The sequence below is a fragment of the Canis lupus genome, chromosome 33 (genome assembly GCF_003254725.2).
Source record: "Canis lupus dingo isolate Sandy chromosome 33, ASM325472v2, whole genome shotgun sequence".
Taxonomy (NCBI): Eukaryota; Metazoa; Chordata; class Mammalia; order Carnivora; family Canidae; genus Canis; species Canis lupus.
Genome location: NC_064275.1, coordinates 26,789,977 through 26,808,791, shown reverse-complemented (window position 1 = coordinate 26,808,791; position 18,815 = coordinate 26,789,977). Strand labels below are relative to the sequence as shown.

The following is an 18,815-nucleotide window of genomic DNA, read 5'->3' as shown; positions in this document are numbered from 1 at the left end:
CTTTAAGTTCTCACTGTGTTCAACTATTCTGCTGAGTTCACTGAGCATCTGTATGATAATTTCTTTGAACTTTTTATCAGGTAGATTGCTTATCTGTGTTTCATTTAGTTCTTTTTCTGAGATTTTATCATGTTCCTTTGTTTGGAATATATTACTCTGTCTCCTCATTTTGCCTAATTCTTTGTGTTTGTTTCTATATGTTAGGTAAGTCAGCTACCTCTCCCAGTCTTGAATGCATGGCCTAATGCAAGAAATGGTACTATTTGGCCCAGAAACACAGTCTCCCAGTTACTAGAACCAGGCCCTCAAGGGGTCTCCCCAGTGCAAGCTGTGTGCATCCTTCTGTAGTGGCAGGGCTTGGGGCTGAGGCATATTGGGTGGACTGCACTGGCACGTGGTTGGGCTACTGGTTGCATCCACAACTGATGTAGGGTATTTCTGGCAGGGTACTCTGTGGAGTGTACCTGTTGTTACTAGAATGTTAGAGGAATTCCAAAATGGTGCCCACCAGCACCCAGATTAGTAAGGTAGACTTGAATCGCAAAAATTGCTCCCACCAATCTCTGTTTCCAGGGAGAGTCCCTGCTGTTTCCTTCCTCTTCAGGCAGATGCTTTTAAGATTAGCAAATAATTCTCATTTTTCTGTGGTGTATGTACTATTCAAATTGGTGTTTTTGCACTGGTTTCTGGTTTGAGTGAGTGTGTGATGGTCCTTTAAGAGCAGATTTTCCATTCCCTGCAGCTTTCTAGTCTTCCTAAAGGTGATCTTTATTGATTTTCAGAGCCTTGTATGTTGGGGGCTAGTCTATCCTGTGCAGGATCTAAGGATTTGGGTGCCAGATATGGAACTGGTACCTTTGATCCTCTGGGAAAAGTTCACACTTTTGAAGTCCCTCCCAATTGTGACCCACCATAGCTGGGGTTTATTTTATTCCCTAGCAAGTCTATATTTCTGCCCCCGCTTACCTATCTTGCTGCTATCCTTTTATTCTTTGTTGTGGAGGCTCTGTTCATTGAACTTTTAGGGCCCTTTAGAAGGAATTATTCGATACTGAGTTGTAGATTTGTTGTGTCTTTGGAGGAGGTGAGTTCAGGATCTTGTTACACTGCCATCTTGAACCCAGCTCTTTAGATTACATCTTTACCACAACCACCACCAGGGTTAAAGCCATGCCATATACAAGATGCATTAGAAGACAGTTTAGAATAACCTAATTGACCACTTGGATGGCCACTGAGATGGAAAGAAGATAGCAGTCTCACCCAAGGCATTGGAAATAAAAACAGGAAGGACCGATGCCCGAAACATTGGCAGGGCTTAGAAACCAGTGGGACTTATAGGTAAGGAGAAGGAAAGAACAGCTGAACTTAGGAGACTGGGAGGCTGACGATCAAGAGCCATAGCAGGTATGAAGGGGGAGGATGGAGGGGATTTGTTGAAGAGGCATGCCATGTGTGAGCTGCTGCTGGTACGCCTAGATGGAGATGTCCAAAGGCAGTTTGCAGTATGGGCCTGGAACATGAAGAGATCTGGGGCAGCAGATTGGACTGGGAATTGTAATGAGGTTACCAGATGAGACAAAATGGAGTCTGACTGTGGAGCTCTGTAGGATGAATGAATGTCTGCATTGAATGGCCTATGGGTAAGAAGAGCCAACAAAGGCTCTCCTCACCCTGTGTTCTGTCGTCTGTGACAATTCTGTTCTGTAGAATATGGGGCATGGGAGATGTACACCTATTGCTCTTACAAGTTTATGTATTATAAAAGATCCTTGACATTTGGCAGACTACTGGAAAAGACTTACTCCTTATGAAATCTTCTATGGATACACAAACTAAAAACAAACAAAAATAAACAAGAATGTACATTTTGTTAAATAGCCAAGTTTAAAAATGGAATGTTTGGTTTTTCAAGTCTAATGCTGAAAGGTGAGTTTATATAAACTGTATTATTATTGATCTTTACTAATTCTTTTTTTCTCCCCTTTTTTCTCTAGATTTTACATTGTGCAGTAGGTAAGTATGGAATTTCCCCTCTACTATGTACAGTGAATTCTGCTTTTTTTAAAATTCATAAGTAATAGGTCCATTTGATTATGACTTAATATTGAAAAAACCTAAGCTATTTAAATCATATGTAAAATTGCTTACATTGGCATGGCTTTTGGTTTCTAAAATGTTAGGTACTACTTAGATGTTATCACTGAACAGTTTATTAAATGTCACAGCTGTTTCACTCTGTCAATTTAAAGAGACCCCTCTCACCTTGTTATAAAAATGACAGAAGCACTAGCAAATTTATTAAAATGTGACTTGGGGTCCTGGTTCTGGGCTATGCAGAAAGCCCTTTCTGTGATCACTTAAATATTACATGCTCTTTCCCCATGTTTAAGATGGAGTACTACATCTATTGCTTACCTCCCAGATGAATACTGAATTTAGGTGAGAGGGATTGGAAGAATTTAAGTATAAAGACTTATATGTAAGGGATTTCTAGTAAAAGCAGATTCAGTGTGTTTCTTTTGAGGGGAAGGGGCAGGTCATCAAATTCTGCTCTAGAACTGCAGTATAGTTTCTTGTCTGGGGTGGGTTAGACCCTTCTAATTAGATAGAAATCAATTGGAAAGTGGACAGATTCTATACAGAGTAAGCCCATGGTGGTTGCTATGTGTCTAGACTTGTCTCTGAAAAGAAGGATTTTCACTTGACCTCGGGAAGCACCAAAGGTCTGAAAACTCCAGAACCGTGCATCCAAACCATTTTGGTCCTATCAACTTAATTCACAACTTAACTGGGTGCGTAATATGTTCTAGGCACTGTGGAGTTAAGAGATGAGGAGACTTAGTTCAGAAGGACACACAGGTGGACATGCAACAAGCTATCCCCTGAAGGTTTTGCAGGGTCACTCTGATACCTGGCTCCATTAACTTTAGGAAGAAAGCATCTTCGTTGTAAACAGCTGCACCTCAGCTAATTTCCTGCTAGGAAAGAGGTCTACAATTAAGGATTTCTCATGATTTGTATAATTTTGTATGCATGTGTTTGTATTTATTTTAGGGGCAGCTGGGTAGAAATCATAACTTCCATTAGATGCCCACAGGAGTATGTGATCCTCAAAATGTTAAGAAGCGGTGCTTTAGAACCATTGAGCAAGAGATTTGAAAAGGGCTTGGGGTTTCATCTGCCCCATGGGCTGCCTTTCCAGCGGTTATGAGACCTGGGCTATGTCACATACCAGTAACTAGGTGTTAGCTGATACATAATTTCACACACATTTCCTTTTTAATCCTTTATCTACAATTTTGAGATGGAAAATTTTGTCCCTTCTTAGATGGTTAAAAGAATTTTAAGCATAAGCTTGCAGATTAGGAGATACAATTTGGCCGGACAGAGTTCTGGAACCACTTCAGGCCTTTTCCACATGATTGAACGTGTGCCCCATTCTCCCCATTCTCTTAACCTTCAGCTGCCTTAGGACGCATGTTTTCTGAGCATGCGTGCTACATTTTAATTAATATTTCATTGTATTTTAATGCCCCAATTCCCTTTATCTTAGAATGTATTTTCATACATCTTTGTACAATTTCTGTCCCTAGAAATAAAGTTTCTTTATTATATATACTTAACCCAGTATATGTATTCATTCGTATGAATGCCTGGCAAGCGGGTGCCAGACACTGGGTTGGACAGTGAGAGTAGGAAGGTGAGCAGCCACAGCTTGGGTTTGGGAAACCTGCAGTAAGGTGGGAAACCCTTCTGAGCTTCCCTGGAGGGGTGCACTCCACAGACTGGTGTTCCTGTCATAATCCGCTTGGATAGTTTGTGGACAGGTGTCCCAGGGCCTAGCATGGAACCTGACACTTAATAGATACTTAAAAATTCATCTTAGTTCCTCAAGGACCTTGCTCTGTCAGTGATTCTGTCTCCTGTGACTTCACTCTTTGTCATCCACCTTCTTCTCCCAAAATGCTCAGGATACGCCATCCTAAAAACAATTTTTATTTTTATTTTTTTTAAGATAGATTTATTTATTTATTTATTTATTTATTTATTTATTTATTTATTTATGATAGACATAGAGAGAGAGAGAGAGAGGCAGAGACACAGGAGGAGGGAGAAGCAGGCTCCATGCCAGGAGCCCAACGTGGGACTCGATCCCGGCACTCCAGGATCATGCCCTGGACCAAAGGCAGGCGCCAAACCGCTGAGCCACCCAGGGATCCCCCTAAAAATAATTTTTAATCTAACCTTTGACCCTACATTCCTTTCTTGCCACTACTTCATTCCTTCTGTCCCTTTTATCAGATCTGCCGTGGACTCTTTTCCACTTTGTCATTCCCATTAATACCTTAACCCAGCAGTTTGATCTCCTTGTCCTAGTAAAATTGCCCTTTGGTCTAAAATGAGCAAGTTTCTGCTAAATTCTGAGGACATGTTTGGAATTTACTGGACTTTTCGACCACATGGGGCACCACTGATGACTCCCTTCACAAGGTCCTGTTCCTTTAGTTTCCGTTTTAGTGAGCCATTCTGGCTCTTCCTGTCTTGTGTTTCTTGTCTTTCCTTGGGGCCTTTTGTTTTTCTCCTTGGCTTTTCATTGTGGGTATTCCGAGAGTCTGACCTAACTCTTTGCTCTTCTGACTGAATGTGCCCTCTGTCGATAATCTCTTTCTTTCTCACGCTGTGAGATACTTGTGACACCTACTTTTTAACTCCAAGCCACCCATGTACCCCAGACTCCAGGTCATTCCTTTACCTGCTGGCTCTCTGCTTCTGAATACACACCTTCTCCTCAATCTGAGGCAGATTTCCAGGCTTGTTCTGCTTCCTATACTTTTCATCAGGGGCACCACCAACCACCAGCCCTTTAGTTACCTAACCTAGACCTAGAGCTCACTGATTGTTCCTCCTTCCCCCTGACCCACATTCCCATAGCCAAGTGGTCATCAGATTTTATCATTTTTGTTTCCTGCATATTTTTCAGATTGTTCTGGTTTTTTTTCATCACTGTTCAGGGGCTCAGTATACCTCATCTAGACTCCCTTATGAATCTCCCTGAACTTCTAGGTTTATAATATTAATAGTAATAATACGACTATCTTTTACTGAGCATTTACTATGTTCCAGTGCTTTACATTCATTATCTCATTTATTTCCCATTTTACGGGTGACAAGACTGAAGTTTAGAAGGTTTTTTTTTTTTTTAAAGATTTTATTTATCAAAGTACAAGTATGTGCACAAGATGGGGAAGGGACAGTAGGAGAGAGAGAAGCAGACTGCCTGCTGAGCTCCATCCCAGGAGCCTGAGATCAGGACCTGAGCTGAAGTGTCAGATGCTTAACCCACTGAGCCACCTAGGCGCCCCCTTGGAAAGTTTTATATCTTGCCAAAGTTCACAGTTAATAAGACCTAGAACCAAGAGTTGTGAATCTAAGCCCATGCTTCACGTAGCCCTTGAGGGATTTAGTTAAAGGATAATTCAAAGCTTGTCACTTCCCTACTTACAGCCCTTCCTTGGTTTCAGCTTCTCCATGCTCTGGACCCTGCCTGCCTCCCCAGCCTTACCGATGCCCTGCCTCTCACTCCATGCTTCAGGCATTCTGACCTTTTTGTGAGTCTCTGCTGTGCTACTTCCTGCCTCTTGTCTGTGCCAGGCTTTGCTCTCTGTCTGGAATGAGCAGTGTACCCTTTGGGCTGGCAACGCTTTACCATTCTTCCTCCAGTAAACTTTCCTACCACGCACTAGCTAAATTGGGTACCATTCCTCACTTTTCTGGAATATCCTGCACCTCACTGTTGTTATACTTTCTGCTATATAATATGATCTATCACTGTACCGGTATCCCCAATCAACAGCACTGAATTTTTTGAGAGATGAGAACTGTTTCTTACTCATGCCCGTAACCCAGCATCTAACAATACAGGGCACCTAGTGGGAGCTCAGTGAACATTTGGTCCTCATCTTACCAAATTCTACTGACATTTTCCAAAACTTGTTTCAAAATGTTTTCAGTTCTTTTGAAAAATAAATTAAGAATAAATAGGCTGTTTCTAGCATTAGTCTAAAGCCAGTGCCTTATTTTTTTATTCATACAACTTAAGTTTATTCCTGTGGCTTTGTGGAACCTTTCACTATAAGAATTTGGTCTTTTAAAATTTGTTTTGGGGCCTTGAGAAGGTTTTAATTTACATATTGTTGATGAAAAGTCCGGACCTCAGTCAGATTTGGGTTGTTCATCAGCATGCCTAAAACATGGTAATGCTGAAAACTACCCCCCAAAGTGGGAGCTGTGATTATTAACTAAAGCAACATAACAGAATGTTAAAAGTTTTTGTCCCTAATGTAATGTTTAATTTTTATATGTATGTAAGTATAACTTTTCCATATTCTTAGTTTTCTTAAGTTATAATTTCTGTGTGAGTGCTTCAGAACCATTGATTCTTAATATGGAGTTTGAGTTGCTTCTAGCTCATAGTTGTGACAATGCAAGTTGGCAAAAAGAGCTTCCAGAAACAATAGACTAAAATTCTGTATAAGGGACTTGTATCTGTGAGAAGTCAAGCCTCTGTCTGTGCATAAGGCTTCCCATGCCCCAATTATTTCAAAGTAGGTTGTTTGTTCCATTGGTAATGTAGACAGGAGTTCTTTTTTAGGGTTGGGGGAGTGATTTTAAACCAGTATTGGGGATGTATTTTTTTAAATAAGATATAATTGACATCTAACATTGTATTTGTTTCAGGTGTACAACATAATGATTTGATACATGTATACACTGCAGAGTGATGACCACAATAAGTTTAGTTAACTGCCCATCACCTCACAGTTTTTTTTTTTCTTGTGATGAGAGCTTTTAAGATGACTCTCTTAATAACTTTCAGATATAGACTACAATATTAACTATAGTTACCATGCTGAACATTACATTCCCAGGACTTACTAATCTTCTAACTGGAAGTTTGCATCTTTTGACCACCTTCACACATTTCTCCCACCCCCACCCTCTGGCAATCTCCAATCTGTTCTTTATTTGTGAGTTTGGTTTAGAGTTTCTTTTTTTCAGGTTCCATGTGTGAGTGAGATGATGCCATATTTGCTTTTCTCGGAGATAAGATTTTTTTTTATTAAGATTTTATTTATTTATTTGAGAGAGAGAGTACAAGCAGGGAGGAGCAGACTCCCCCTGAGCGGGAAGCCTGATGCAGGGCTGGATCGCAGATCCTGGGATCATGACCTGAGCTGAAAGCAGATGCTTAACCAACTGAGCCACCCAGGGGCTCCAGAGACAAAATTTTTAAGTGCTGTGGTTACAGCCCTCAACCTAAGATTTGTAGTTCTTTATGTTTATGCAACATTTTTCTTTTTAGAAATGAGAATTAAAAAAAAAAAAAAACACTTTGAGACATGTCTTCTTCACAAGACCACATAGAAGGGTTCTAGTTTCTTAATTCTTGTGGTACACTTTGTATTGAAAGAAGTCATTACCTATTTTCCTATGTTGTGTTTCAAATTAGATGTGGAAGCAGTATATGGGATATGGGGTGGCCATCAGCTAACCCAGAGTATGGGTCTCCTTTGTTGGGATAGAAAGTAGAGGTAGAGGTGCTGGAACTGAAGATACTCTTGGTAAGATGAGACAGAGTGCATTCCATTAACCTTTGTGTTGGAAATTATACTGTCAATCTAAATAAGTTTGCAAGTTCTCTCTCTTTTTTTTAAAGATTTTATTTATTTATTAGAGAGAGAGAGAGAGCATGAGCGGAGTGGGGGGGGGGTGCAGAGGGAGAGGAAGAAGCAGACTACCCACTGAGCAGGGCTCTATCCCAGCACCCTGGGATCATGACCTGAGCCAAGGCAGACACTTAAGCAACTGAGCCACCCAGGTGCCCCTGCAAGTTCTCTTTTGATTGAAAAGTGTAGAAGAGGAACTCAGTCATAGCCCAGAGGGTATTATGTCTAAAGTTGATATCATCAACAGACAAGGATAGAAGCCCTTTTACTAAGATATTCTGGATCTGTGATTTCAAATATTTGTTGTACATGCCAGTCTATACGCCTCTCTCAAACTAATGACACCTTTTATTATTTTTGAAAAGTGAATTTTAAGAAATTTGCAGTTGCCGTAATAATAGTAGATAGCATGTGGCTTCAGAACTGATTTTATTAGGTAACAAATGCTGCTAGGGAGGAAGAGGAGCAGCTACTGGGGAGATGAGCACTAGAAGACCACATCTCTTGCAAAAGTAATTTCTCTTCCACCAGTTAGAGTGAATTAAATCTCCAAACCATTACCCTTCTGCTCCTCACTTCAAGAGGGTCAAGCTTTTAGCAGTCATTTACAGTACAGCATTGTGATGGGGGAACAATCCTCACGTATTAAAACCAGACCCAGAGCATTCCATGTTGTTGTGGAGGAGAACTCTGGAAGGAAAGCAATCCTCGAGGGAAGGACTAACTCCTCTGGATTTGCTTACTTGGAATTCCGTTTCCATCCCTGCACCTGCCCAGTCCTATGGGGTATGGCTTTGAACAAAAGCTACTTTATTTGGTTCCACTTAGGTTAGTTGACATTTTTCAAATGAACTTTACCAAATAGCGAAGAAGAGCAGAAAGGGAATGAGTATCAAAATACAAACAGTGTAAAAATACCCATATCCCCAAAGTACAAACTCTAGATCTAAGACCTACCTCCCCTTTTGTTACTGGGAGTTGCCACAGCTTCACATGGATCTTGCTGACTCTTCCACCCTGTTCTTCCCGTACTCAACTCTGGGAACTCCTGACCCCCTCGCAAAGGGAATAGATTTAGATTCAGGTGTCGCTTTCTGCCTGGGGGCGTTTGAAGTGGTGGTAATGGGGAAGGGAAGAAGGAGACCTTTCCCAACAGGCTGTCCTGTCTCTCCTACCTAGAAGCTCCTAAGGTTCCCCCTGGATTGCTCCTGGGGTGCCGCGAGATGGTTAGAGATCTGGATAGGAGGTTGCCAAAGTCAACCTTGACACCTTTGCAGTTCTGCCTTTGTCATTTATTAGCTACAGTCGTTTCCCAATGTCCCAACAACCCGAGCTCTCTGTGAAGAGCATATGACCATGGTCAAACCATGATCTTTCCCAAACCGGTCAAGCCCTCCACACCAGCCTGGCTTAGTCTCCCTCTGCCTTGGCTCTTCATTCATTATTTTGCCTCCTGATCAAATTTTGCTTCCTTCCTTCCAGACAGGAAGCAAAGAGGAAAGACATGGTTTTAGCACCTGCATCTTCTCCTGATACCCAAAGCTAAAGCACTTGTTCTCTGAATAAACTTTGTTTTCACACCTCTGTAATTTTGCACGTACAGTCTCTTTTGCCTGGAACACCCAGCTCTGTCAGTTGTTCCTTGCTCTATGTGAATGTACTGAGATAAAGGGAAGGGAGAAAAAGAACATGCCCATTAGGAGCCCAAAACACCTGAGCAGGGAAGCTTGGAGACTTCTCCAGAGCTCATGTGCACTGCCTGGCACCTGGCCAGCACTCAGTACACTGTAGCAGCTCCTCCAATGATGAGTAGTGGGCAAAACTTGATCTCAGGGTTTCTGTGCCCACGCAGGATTCAGAAGGGAAAGCCATGAAGAGAGCCTAGACTGGGGACTTTTACCCTCTGTCGGAGCAGCTGGAGGTTTGGTTTGAATGGAAACTTGTTACTGAGGTATTCAAAGTATCTTCTCTGTAGGGTAATATTGTAGCGTCAGTCCTTTAGAAACCAAACTGAAGCAAACCAGGCCTATTGGAAACACTACTAGTTTTGTGACCAATCAGGCATCCTCTCTCTAGGCCTTAGTTTTCACATCTGATAAACGAGGGGTTGGGCTAGATAATGGATTATCTCTAATATTCCTTGCAACTTGATGTTGGGACATTGAGAATATCTGACATTCCACGACACTAATGTAACTTCAGAGATAAATTTCAGTTACCTGAGTAGTGATAGAAAAGGAGAATAGTCTGGGTCTTTCAGTGTACCTACGTATGAGTATTAGGAAACTTGTTTCAAATACAATAGTTCAAGGAAATCTTTCCACTCAATGCATTTTGAAAGCCACATCTCAGCAGAATTGAAATGGGAGGATGTACACATGCACGGTTTCTATAATATGCATTTACCCATAGTCATCACTAGATGGCACCCTTGTATAAGTAGATTTTTCTATTGGAAGTTCAAGAACTTCTGGAGGACTTCTAATAAAAATAGATAGTAATGAATCAATAGCTAAAAGTAAGGAATGAACAAGTTTACCAGAAAAAAAAAAAACAAAGAAATGGATTTTTTTCTATCAAGTCTAATGACTTAGTCATTAATATTGGAGATAATGAAAAACTGGAACTTTTTCCATTACTCTGAAGGAAATTGTTTTGTATATTTTATAAGGCGCCAAAGTGTCTTTTAAAAGTAAGCCTAATTTGCTTCATTAAAAAGCCAGGCCAAAAAAAAAATTTTTTTCTCAGTTCTCTGGTGAGATGTCTTATGACGATCTGAAGTCAATAAACCTTTCGTTTATGTTCTTAACTTCCAAAGCAAGGTTAGTTCAAGGAAGCTGGAAACACCACCTAGTGACTGAGTTGATTAAATTCCATTGAGCCAAAAGGGGAAAAGTTCAACTTCTCTTTTAGCAAAAGAATTACTTGATTTATGCCTCTGTGGCAGGAGTTGAGTGGTTAAATAAATAATAAAGGGAACAAGAATGCTTAGGAATATTTGTGTGAAGGTGATATGACTTTTTTTATAGTTCTGTACAGCTTTTCTGGGAGAGGATTATTTTCCTCTCCATTCACAATGGACATCTTTCCAATAATTGTTTTCTTTTCAATAAGTTTCTTTTCTTTCTTTTTTTTAAAGATTTTGTTTATTTATTTACAAGAGACACAGAGAGGGAGAGAGAGGCAGAGACATAAGCAGAGGGAGAAGCAGGCTTCATTCAGGGAGCCTGATGTGGGACTCGATTCTGGGACTCCAGGATGATGCCCTGAGCCGAAGGCAGATGCTCAACCACTGAGCCTCCTAGGCATCCCTCAATAATAGTTTCTATTTCACTATGTTCTTTTAATTAGCAATCTGCCTTTAAGATTTATGCATGTCTTTGTAGGCTTTGATAGCTCATTCCTTTTATTTCTGAATAGTAGTCCATTGTATGGATGCACAGTTTTATTTATCCGTTTACTTATTGAAGGGCATCTTGATTGCTTCCAGTTTTGGATGATTTTGAATAAAGATTCTATAAATATTCATGTACTGGTTTCATGTGGACAAAAAAAAAATAATTTTGCATTTCCAGATCAGTAGAGTATATCCCTAGTAGCACAATTGTTGGATTGTGTCAAAGGACTGTGTTTAGCTTTGTAGGAATTTGCCAAATTGTCTTCCAGAGTGGCAGGACCACTTTGCATTCACATTAGTAATGAATGAAAGTGCCCATTGCTCTGCACCTTTGCCAGCAATCAGTATTTTGGATTTTAGCTATTCCAGTATGTGTGTAGTGGTATCTTTTGTTTTAATATTCATTTCTTGAATGACAAAATCATTTGTTGTATCTTTTCATATTCTTATTTGCCATCTATGTATCTTTTTTGGGGAGGTATCTGTTCAGATCTTTTGCCCATTTTTTAATTGGGTTGTTTGTTTTCTTGTTGGTGAGATTTAAGAATTCTTACTATATTTTGGATACAAATCCTTTATCAGATACATATTTAGCAAATATTTCTCCCAGTCTGTGACTTTTCATTCTCTTAATAGTGTCCTTCTCAAAGCACAAGTCTTTAATCTTACCAAAGTCTAGCTTAACTACTTTTTCCTTTCATGAATCTTGCTTTTGGTGTTGTGTCTAAAAATTCATCACCAGGGGCACCTCAGTGCCTTTGGCTCAGGTCGTTTGTGATCCTGGGGTCCTGGGATTGAGTCCCACATCAGGCTCCCTACTCAGCCTGCTTCTCCTTCTGCCTATGTCTCTGCCTCTGTGTGTGTCTCATAAATAAATAAATAAAATCTAAAAAATCCTCACCAAACCCAAGTTCATGTAGATTTTCTCCTATGTTTTCCTTGAGAAGTTTTATAGCTTTGCATTCTACAGATAATTTTGAGTTAATTTTTATAAAAGACATCCAGTCTATGTCTAGGTTCATTTTTTTTTGCATTTTGATGTCCAGTTGTTTTAAAGCTACTTACTGAAAATGAAAAGACTGTTCTTTCCCCATTGAATTATCTTTGTGCTCTTGTCAAATATTAGTTGATTCTATTTGTGTTGGTCTAGTTCTAGGCTCTCTGTTGTATTCAGCGGCTCTGTGTCTTATTATTTTGCCTGTACTACATTGTCTTGATAATACTAAGTCTTGGAATTCAGTAATATAATTCCTCCAACTTTGTTTTTTCTTCAGTCTTGTATAGTTCTTTTACTCTTCCATATAACCTTAAGAATCAGTTTGCTCATATCTACAAAATAGCTCCTGAGATTTTGAATGAGATTGTATTGAATCTGTAGATCAAATTCAGAAGAACAGATATCTTAACAATATTGAGTCTTTCAGTTCACAAATACAGAATAGCTCTTCTTTGATTTCTTTCATCATTGTTTTGTAGCTTTCTGCAGGCAGATGGTTTTGTTAGATTTATAGCTAAGTATTTCCTTTTTTTGATGTTATCACAAATGGCTTTTTTAAAATTCAAATTCCAGTTGTTCACTGCTAGTATATAGGAAAACAGTTGACTTTTTATATATTGACCTTGTACCCTGCAACCTTGCTATCCTTGTTTATTAGTTCCTGGAGTGATTTTTGTAGATTCTTTGGGATTTTTTACATAGATAGTCATATCATCTGTGAGAATAAAAACCGTTTTATTTATTCCTTTCCAATCTGTATACATTTCTGTTTTGTTTTGTTTCTAAACTGCAGGAGCTACAGCTTCCAGTTTGGCATTCATAATGTTCTTTACTCAATAAAATAAAGATATTGCCAGATCGGTTTTTCTCCACAACCAATTTTGAAGAAATACACTTTTCCTTTTTCATATTTACCATCAAGGTGTAAAATTCAATATTCATACATAAGATCGCTGGGCATTTTTTTTTTTTAGATCTTCTGTATCCTTACATATTCTTTGCATGATCTGTTTTGCTCTGAGATTGAGAATTAAAGCCTTTAATTATTACTGTGTTTCTAATTTTCCTTCTTTTTCCTATAGCTTCTGCTTTAGCAAAAGTAGTTGCTGTATTATTCAGTGCATAGGTATTTTGTAACTCTTCCATCTTAATTGCGAATTGTGACTTTTAGTGCTAAAAAAATGTCTTATTTGCGGCCCTTTCTGTCACATTTATAATTGCTGCGGATGCTATGTAATATTTGCTGTGTTTGCTTACATGATGTGTTTGCTGTGTTTTTTATTTGTTTTGGCATTTAGAAGGTTTTGTTCTAGTGGTTACCTTTGCATTCGTACCCATTTTTTAAGATTTATTTACTTATTTGAGAGACAGAGAGCCTGTGAGTAGGAGGGGCAGAGGGAGAGAAAATCCACTCAGCATGAAGCCTGATGTGAGGCTCAGATCCCACAACCTTGAGATCATGACCTGAGCCAATATCAAGAATCAGACGCTGTATTTATACCTTTTTAAAGGCCCTTCAGTTCTCTGTTTTATTTTAATTCTTGTGACCTATTTTGTCAATTTTTAAAGCTATCTTTTGCCCCCCACCCATGGCCTGTGTGGCCGTCAGTGAGCTTATTCTACTTCCATCATTCCCACTCCCTTCTCTTCCCAGTCTTTTACTTACGTTATTTTTACTTTGTCCAAACATATAACCTCCATATGTTTTTCTTCTGTCCTGTCTTCACCTTTGTCTTGGTCTAATGTTAAATATTCATTGTCCTTTTGCTGAAGTGTCCTGTCACCTTTTAGCTGGAGGAAAGTCACCCCTCACAAGTGTCAGGGACTGTGAGGGCTGTCCCAGATTTTACCCCACTTGTAAGCCCGGAGGGTCGAGTGGGTGCTAGCAGTGTCCAATGGTGTGTGTTAAAAGAGAGGAACATGGAGCTTGGGAATCTACTGGTTTCAGAGTGAGTGAAAGCTTGCTTTTTGCTTTTGAGTAGATACTGCCTTCCTCCTCAAAGTTTGCTCTATGCAGACGTATACCTAAGAAACTACTGGGACGGAAAACAATCAGCACCTTGCCTTTTTGGCCCACCTAGCAGGAATACTCAGGGCCCGTGTCACATGTCAGATGGCCTTTCTCAAAAAGTAGCTTCTCAAGAAGGGCTTGTGGGCACACAGTATTCCTCTACTTGGCACATGCTTAAGACTTTTTTCTGTAGCCTTGATATTTGAAGGACTGATTTAGATGTAAAATCCTCAGTTCAGTTTGTTCCCTTGGATTTCTTGAAAACGGTGCTCCATTATTGCCTTGCTTATATGTTTCTCTTGGGAGTCTGATGCCAACCTAATTATTTTGATCTTTTTAGATATTTGGTCTTTTCCCTGAAAGCCCTAAGGACTTTTCCCCCCCACTCTTACTAAAGTATAATTGTCAAAAATTGTATCCATATACGGTATACAGTGTGAGGTTTTATACATTGTTAAATGATTACCACAGTTAAGCTAATTAACTTATCTATCATTTCACAGGGTTTTTTTTTTTTTTTGTAGTGAGAACATTTAAGATCTACTCAGATCTACATAGAAAATTTCAATTATACAATATAGTATTATTAATTCTAGGCACCATATTGTACATTAGTTCTCCAGAACTTATTTATCCTGCATACCTGAAACTTTGTACCTTTTCACCAACATCTCCCCATTTCCCCCATCTCTCCAGCTCTTGGCAATTATTCTATTATCTGCTTATATGAGTTCAACTTTTTTAGATTCTACCTATAAGTGTGACCATGCAGTTTGCCTGGCTTATTTCACTTATCATAATGACCTCCAGATTCACCCATGTTGTCTCAAATGACAGGATTTCCTTCTTCTTTAAGGCTGAATAATATCCCATACATATATTGTGTGTGTATGATTGTGTATGAAATATTATTTTCTTTATCCATTTATCAGTAAACACTGAGGTTGATTCCCTATCTTGGCAATTATGAATGATGCTGCAGTAAAGATGGAGGGTGCAGACATCTCTTTAAGATTCTAATTTCATTTCTTTTGGGTGTGTATTCAGAAGTGGGATTGCTGAATTATGTGGCAGTTCTATTTTAAATTTTTAAAGAATCACCATATTTTCATTAATGCTGTACTAATTTACATTTCTACCAACAGTATACAAGTGTTCCCCTTCTCTATAGTCTCTCCAACACTTATCTTTTGGCTTTCTAAGAATAGTTACTTTGGGGGCACCAGGGTGGCTCAGTCTCGATTAAGGGTCCAACTCTTGATTTTGGCTCAAGTCATGATCCAGTTGTGAGATTGAGCCCATAGTGTGGAGCCGTCTTAAGATTCTCTCTTCCCTTTTCCATCTGCCCCTCCTTCCTTCCCCCTTTCTAAAAAATATTTTTTAAAAAAATAAATAAGTAAATAAACATCCTAAAAAAAGAATAGTTATGTTTGATACAGATTTGAAGGGGGTACATGTACTTGATGTTTATAGCAGCAGTGTCAACAATGGTCAAATGGTGGAGAGAACCCAAATATACATCAACTGATAAGTGGATAAAGAAGATGTGGGCTGTACACACACACACAGAGAGAGAGAGAGAGAGAGAGAAAGAGAGAGAAAGAGAGAGAGAGAGAGGAATATTACTCAGCCATCAAAAAGAATGAAATCTTGCCATATGCAGTGACACGGATGGAACTAAAGGGTACTATGCTAAGCAAAATAAGTCAATTAGAGAAAGACAGATCCCATATGATTTCACTCATATGTGGAATTTAAGAAACAAAACAGATCAACATATGGGAAAAGGGGAGGAAAAAGGAGAGAGGGAAATAAACCATAAGAGACTCTTAACGATAGAGAGCAAACAGAGGGTTGATGGAGAGAGGTGGGTGGGGGATGGGCTAGATGGGTGATGGGTATTAAAGGAGGCACTTGTGATGAGTGCTGGGTGCTGTATGTAAGTGATGAATCACTGAATTCTATTCCTGAAACCTATTCCTGAATTCTATTGTACTATATGTTAACTAAAATTTAAGTAAAAATTGTAAAACGTTATTTTGGGGCACCTAGGTGGCAAAAGTTGAGCATCCAACTCTTTTTCTTTTTTTTTTTTTTTATTAAAGATTTTATTTATTCATTCATGAGAGACAGATACACAGAGAGCGAGAGGCAAAGACACAGGCAGAGGGAGAAGCAGGTTCCATGCAGGGAGCCCGACGTGGGACTCGGTCCTGGGTCTCCAGGATCACATCCCGGGCTGAAGGTGGTGCTAAACCGCTGAGCCATCTGGGCTGCCCAGCATCCAACTCTTGATCTCAGCTCAGTTCTTAATTTCAGGGTCAGGTGTTCAGGTCCCACGTTGGACTCCATGCTAGAGCCTACCTAAGAAAAGAATAGAAAAGATTTTAATAGGTGTGAGGTGGTATCTTACTGTGGTTTTGATTTGCATTTCCCTGATGATTAGTGGTGTTGGCCACTTCTTGACATACCTGTTGGCCATTTGTATGTGTTCTTTTAAGAAATGGCTCTTCAGGGCAGCCCAGGTGGCTCAGTGGTCTGCTGCTTCTCCCTCTGCCTGTGTCTCTGCCTCTCTCTCTCTGTGTCTCTCATGAATAAATAAATAAAATCTTAAAAAAAAAAAAAGAAATGTCTCTTCAGGTCCTTTGCCTATTTTCTAATTGGGTATTTGTTTTCTTGGTATTGAATTGCTTGAGTTCCTTATATATTCTGGATATCTACCCCTTAGCAAATGAATGGTTTGCAAATATTTAGCATTCCATAGGTAGTCTCTTCATTCTGTTGATTATTTCCTTTGCCATGCAGAAGCTTTTTAGTTCTATGCAATCCCATTTGTCTATCTTGTCGCCTGTACTTTCAGGATCATATCCAAAAAATAATTGTCCATATCAACGTCAAGAAGCTTCTTCCCTATGCTTTCTCCTAGTAGTTTCATAGTTTCAGATCTTACATTTAAGCCTTTAATTCATTATGACTTGATTTTTGTATATAGTGTGAGATAGTGTCCAGTTTCATTCTTCTGCATGTGTATATCCAGTTTTCTCAACACCATTATTGAATCCTTTCCCCATTAGGTATTCTTGGCACCTCTTTCAAAGATCAGTTAGTTGACCATATGTTTGTGGCTTTATTTCTGGGCTCACTATTCTGTTACTTTGGTCCATATGTCTATTTATATGACCATACCGTGCTAGGTTTTTGTTTTTGTTTTGTTTTCATACCATGATACTTGATTACTGTAGCTTTGAAGTATATTTTGAAATCAAGTAATGTGTTGCCTCCAGCTTTGTTTGTTTTGCTCTCGATTGCTTTTGGCTATTTGGGGTCTTTTTAGATTCCATGTGAATTTTAGAATTTTTTTTTCTATTTCTGTTAAAAAAAAAATAAATGCCATTGAAATTTTGATACAGATTGCATTGAATCTGTAGATTGCTTTGGGACATTTTTACAGTATTCCTCCAATCCACAAACACAAGATATCATTCCATTTATTTGTGCCTTTAATTTCTTGCATCAGTATTTCTAACCTTCGGCATATAGATAGATCTTTCATCCCCTTGGTTAAAATTATTACTATTTTTATGCAATTGTAAATGGGATTGTTTTCTTAATTTCTTTTTCAGATAGTTTGTTGTTAATGTATATAAACAACAAAGTTTTATATTTGAATTTATATCTTACATCTTTACTGAATTCAATTATTAATTTTCACAGGTTTTTGGTAGAATCTCTAGTTTTTTTATATATATAAAACCATGTTATTTGGAAACATAGACTGTTTTACTTCTTCCTTTCTGATTTGGATGCCTTTTATTTCTTTTTTCTTTCCTAACTGTTCTGGCTAGGACTTCCGTACTATGGTGAATAGAAGTGAAGAAAGTGGGCATCTTTGTCTTTTTCTGGATATTAAAGGAAAAGCTTTTCACCATTGGGTATGACATTAGCTGTGGACTTGTCGTATGTTGCCTTTATTTTGTTGAGATACATTTCTTCTGTACCTAATTTGTTGAGAGTTTTTGTCAAGAAAAGGTTTTGAATTTTGTCAAATGCTTTTTCTGCATCTGTTGAAATTATCATATGATTTTAATGCTTTTGTTAATGTGGCATGTCACATTTATTGATTTGCATATGTTGAACCATTCTTTCATCCTAGAGATAAATCCCACTTGATCATAGTATCTGATTTTTGCTGTTGAATTTGGTTTGCTAGTACTTTGTTGAGGATTTATATATCTGTGTTCATGAAGGATATTGGCCTGTAATTTTCTTTTATTGCAGTTTCCTTCCTTGGCTTTGGTGTCAGGATAATGCTGGCCTCATAAAATGAGTTTGGAAGTGTTCCCTCCTGTTTAATTTTTTGGACAAATTTGAGAAGTATTGCTTTTAATTCTTTAAACGTTTGGTAGAATTTACCAGCCAAGCCATCAAATCCAGGGCTTTTCTTTGTTGGAAGGTTTTTGATTACTGATTCATTCTCTTTGCTCATTATTGGTCTGTTGAAATTTTCTCTTTTTTTCACAATTCAATCTTGTCATTCTAAGAATTTATCCATTATATCTAGGTTATTAAATTTGGTGGCACTTAAATGTTCATAGTTTCTTATGATCCTTTGTGTTTCAGTTGTATCAGTTATACTCTTTCCTCATTTGTAATGTTACTTATTTGAAGTTTCTCTTTTTT

At 38.7% G+C, this 18,815-nt stretch overlaps 1 protein-coding gene across 1 annotated transcript in view; it reads left to right on the top strand.

Annotated features, from left to right (window-relative positions):
• Window positions 1-18,815, top strand: part of HACD2 (3-hydroxyacyl-CoA dehydratase 2) — a 111,345-nt gene that overhangs the window by 27,987 nt on the left and 64,543 nt on the right. The window contains exon 3 of the mRNA XM_025475030.3: window positions 1,998-2,016. Coding sequence (XP_025330815.3) covers window positions 1,998-2,016 — 19 coding nt within the window. The remainder of the gene's footprint in view (window positions 1-1,997; window positions 2,017-18,815) is intronic.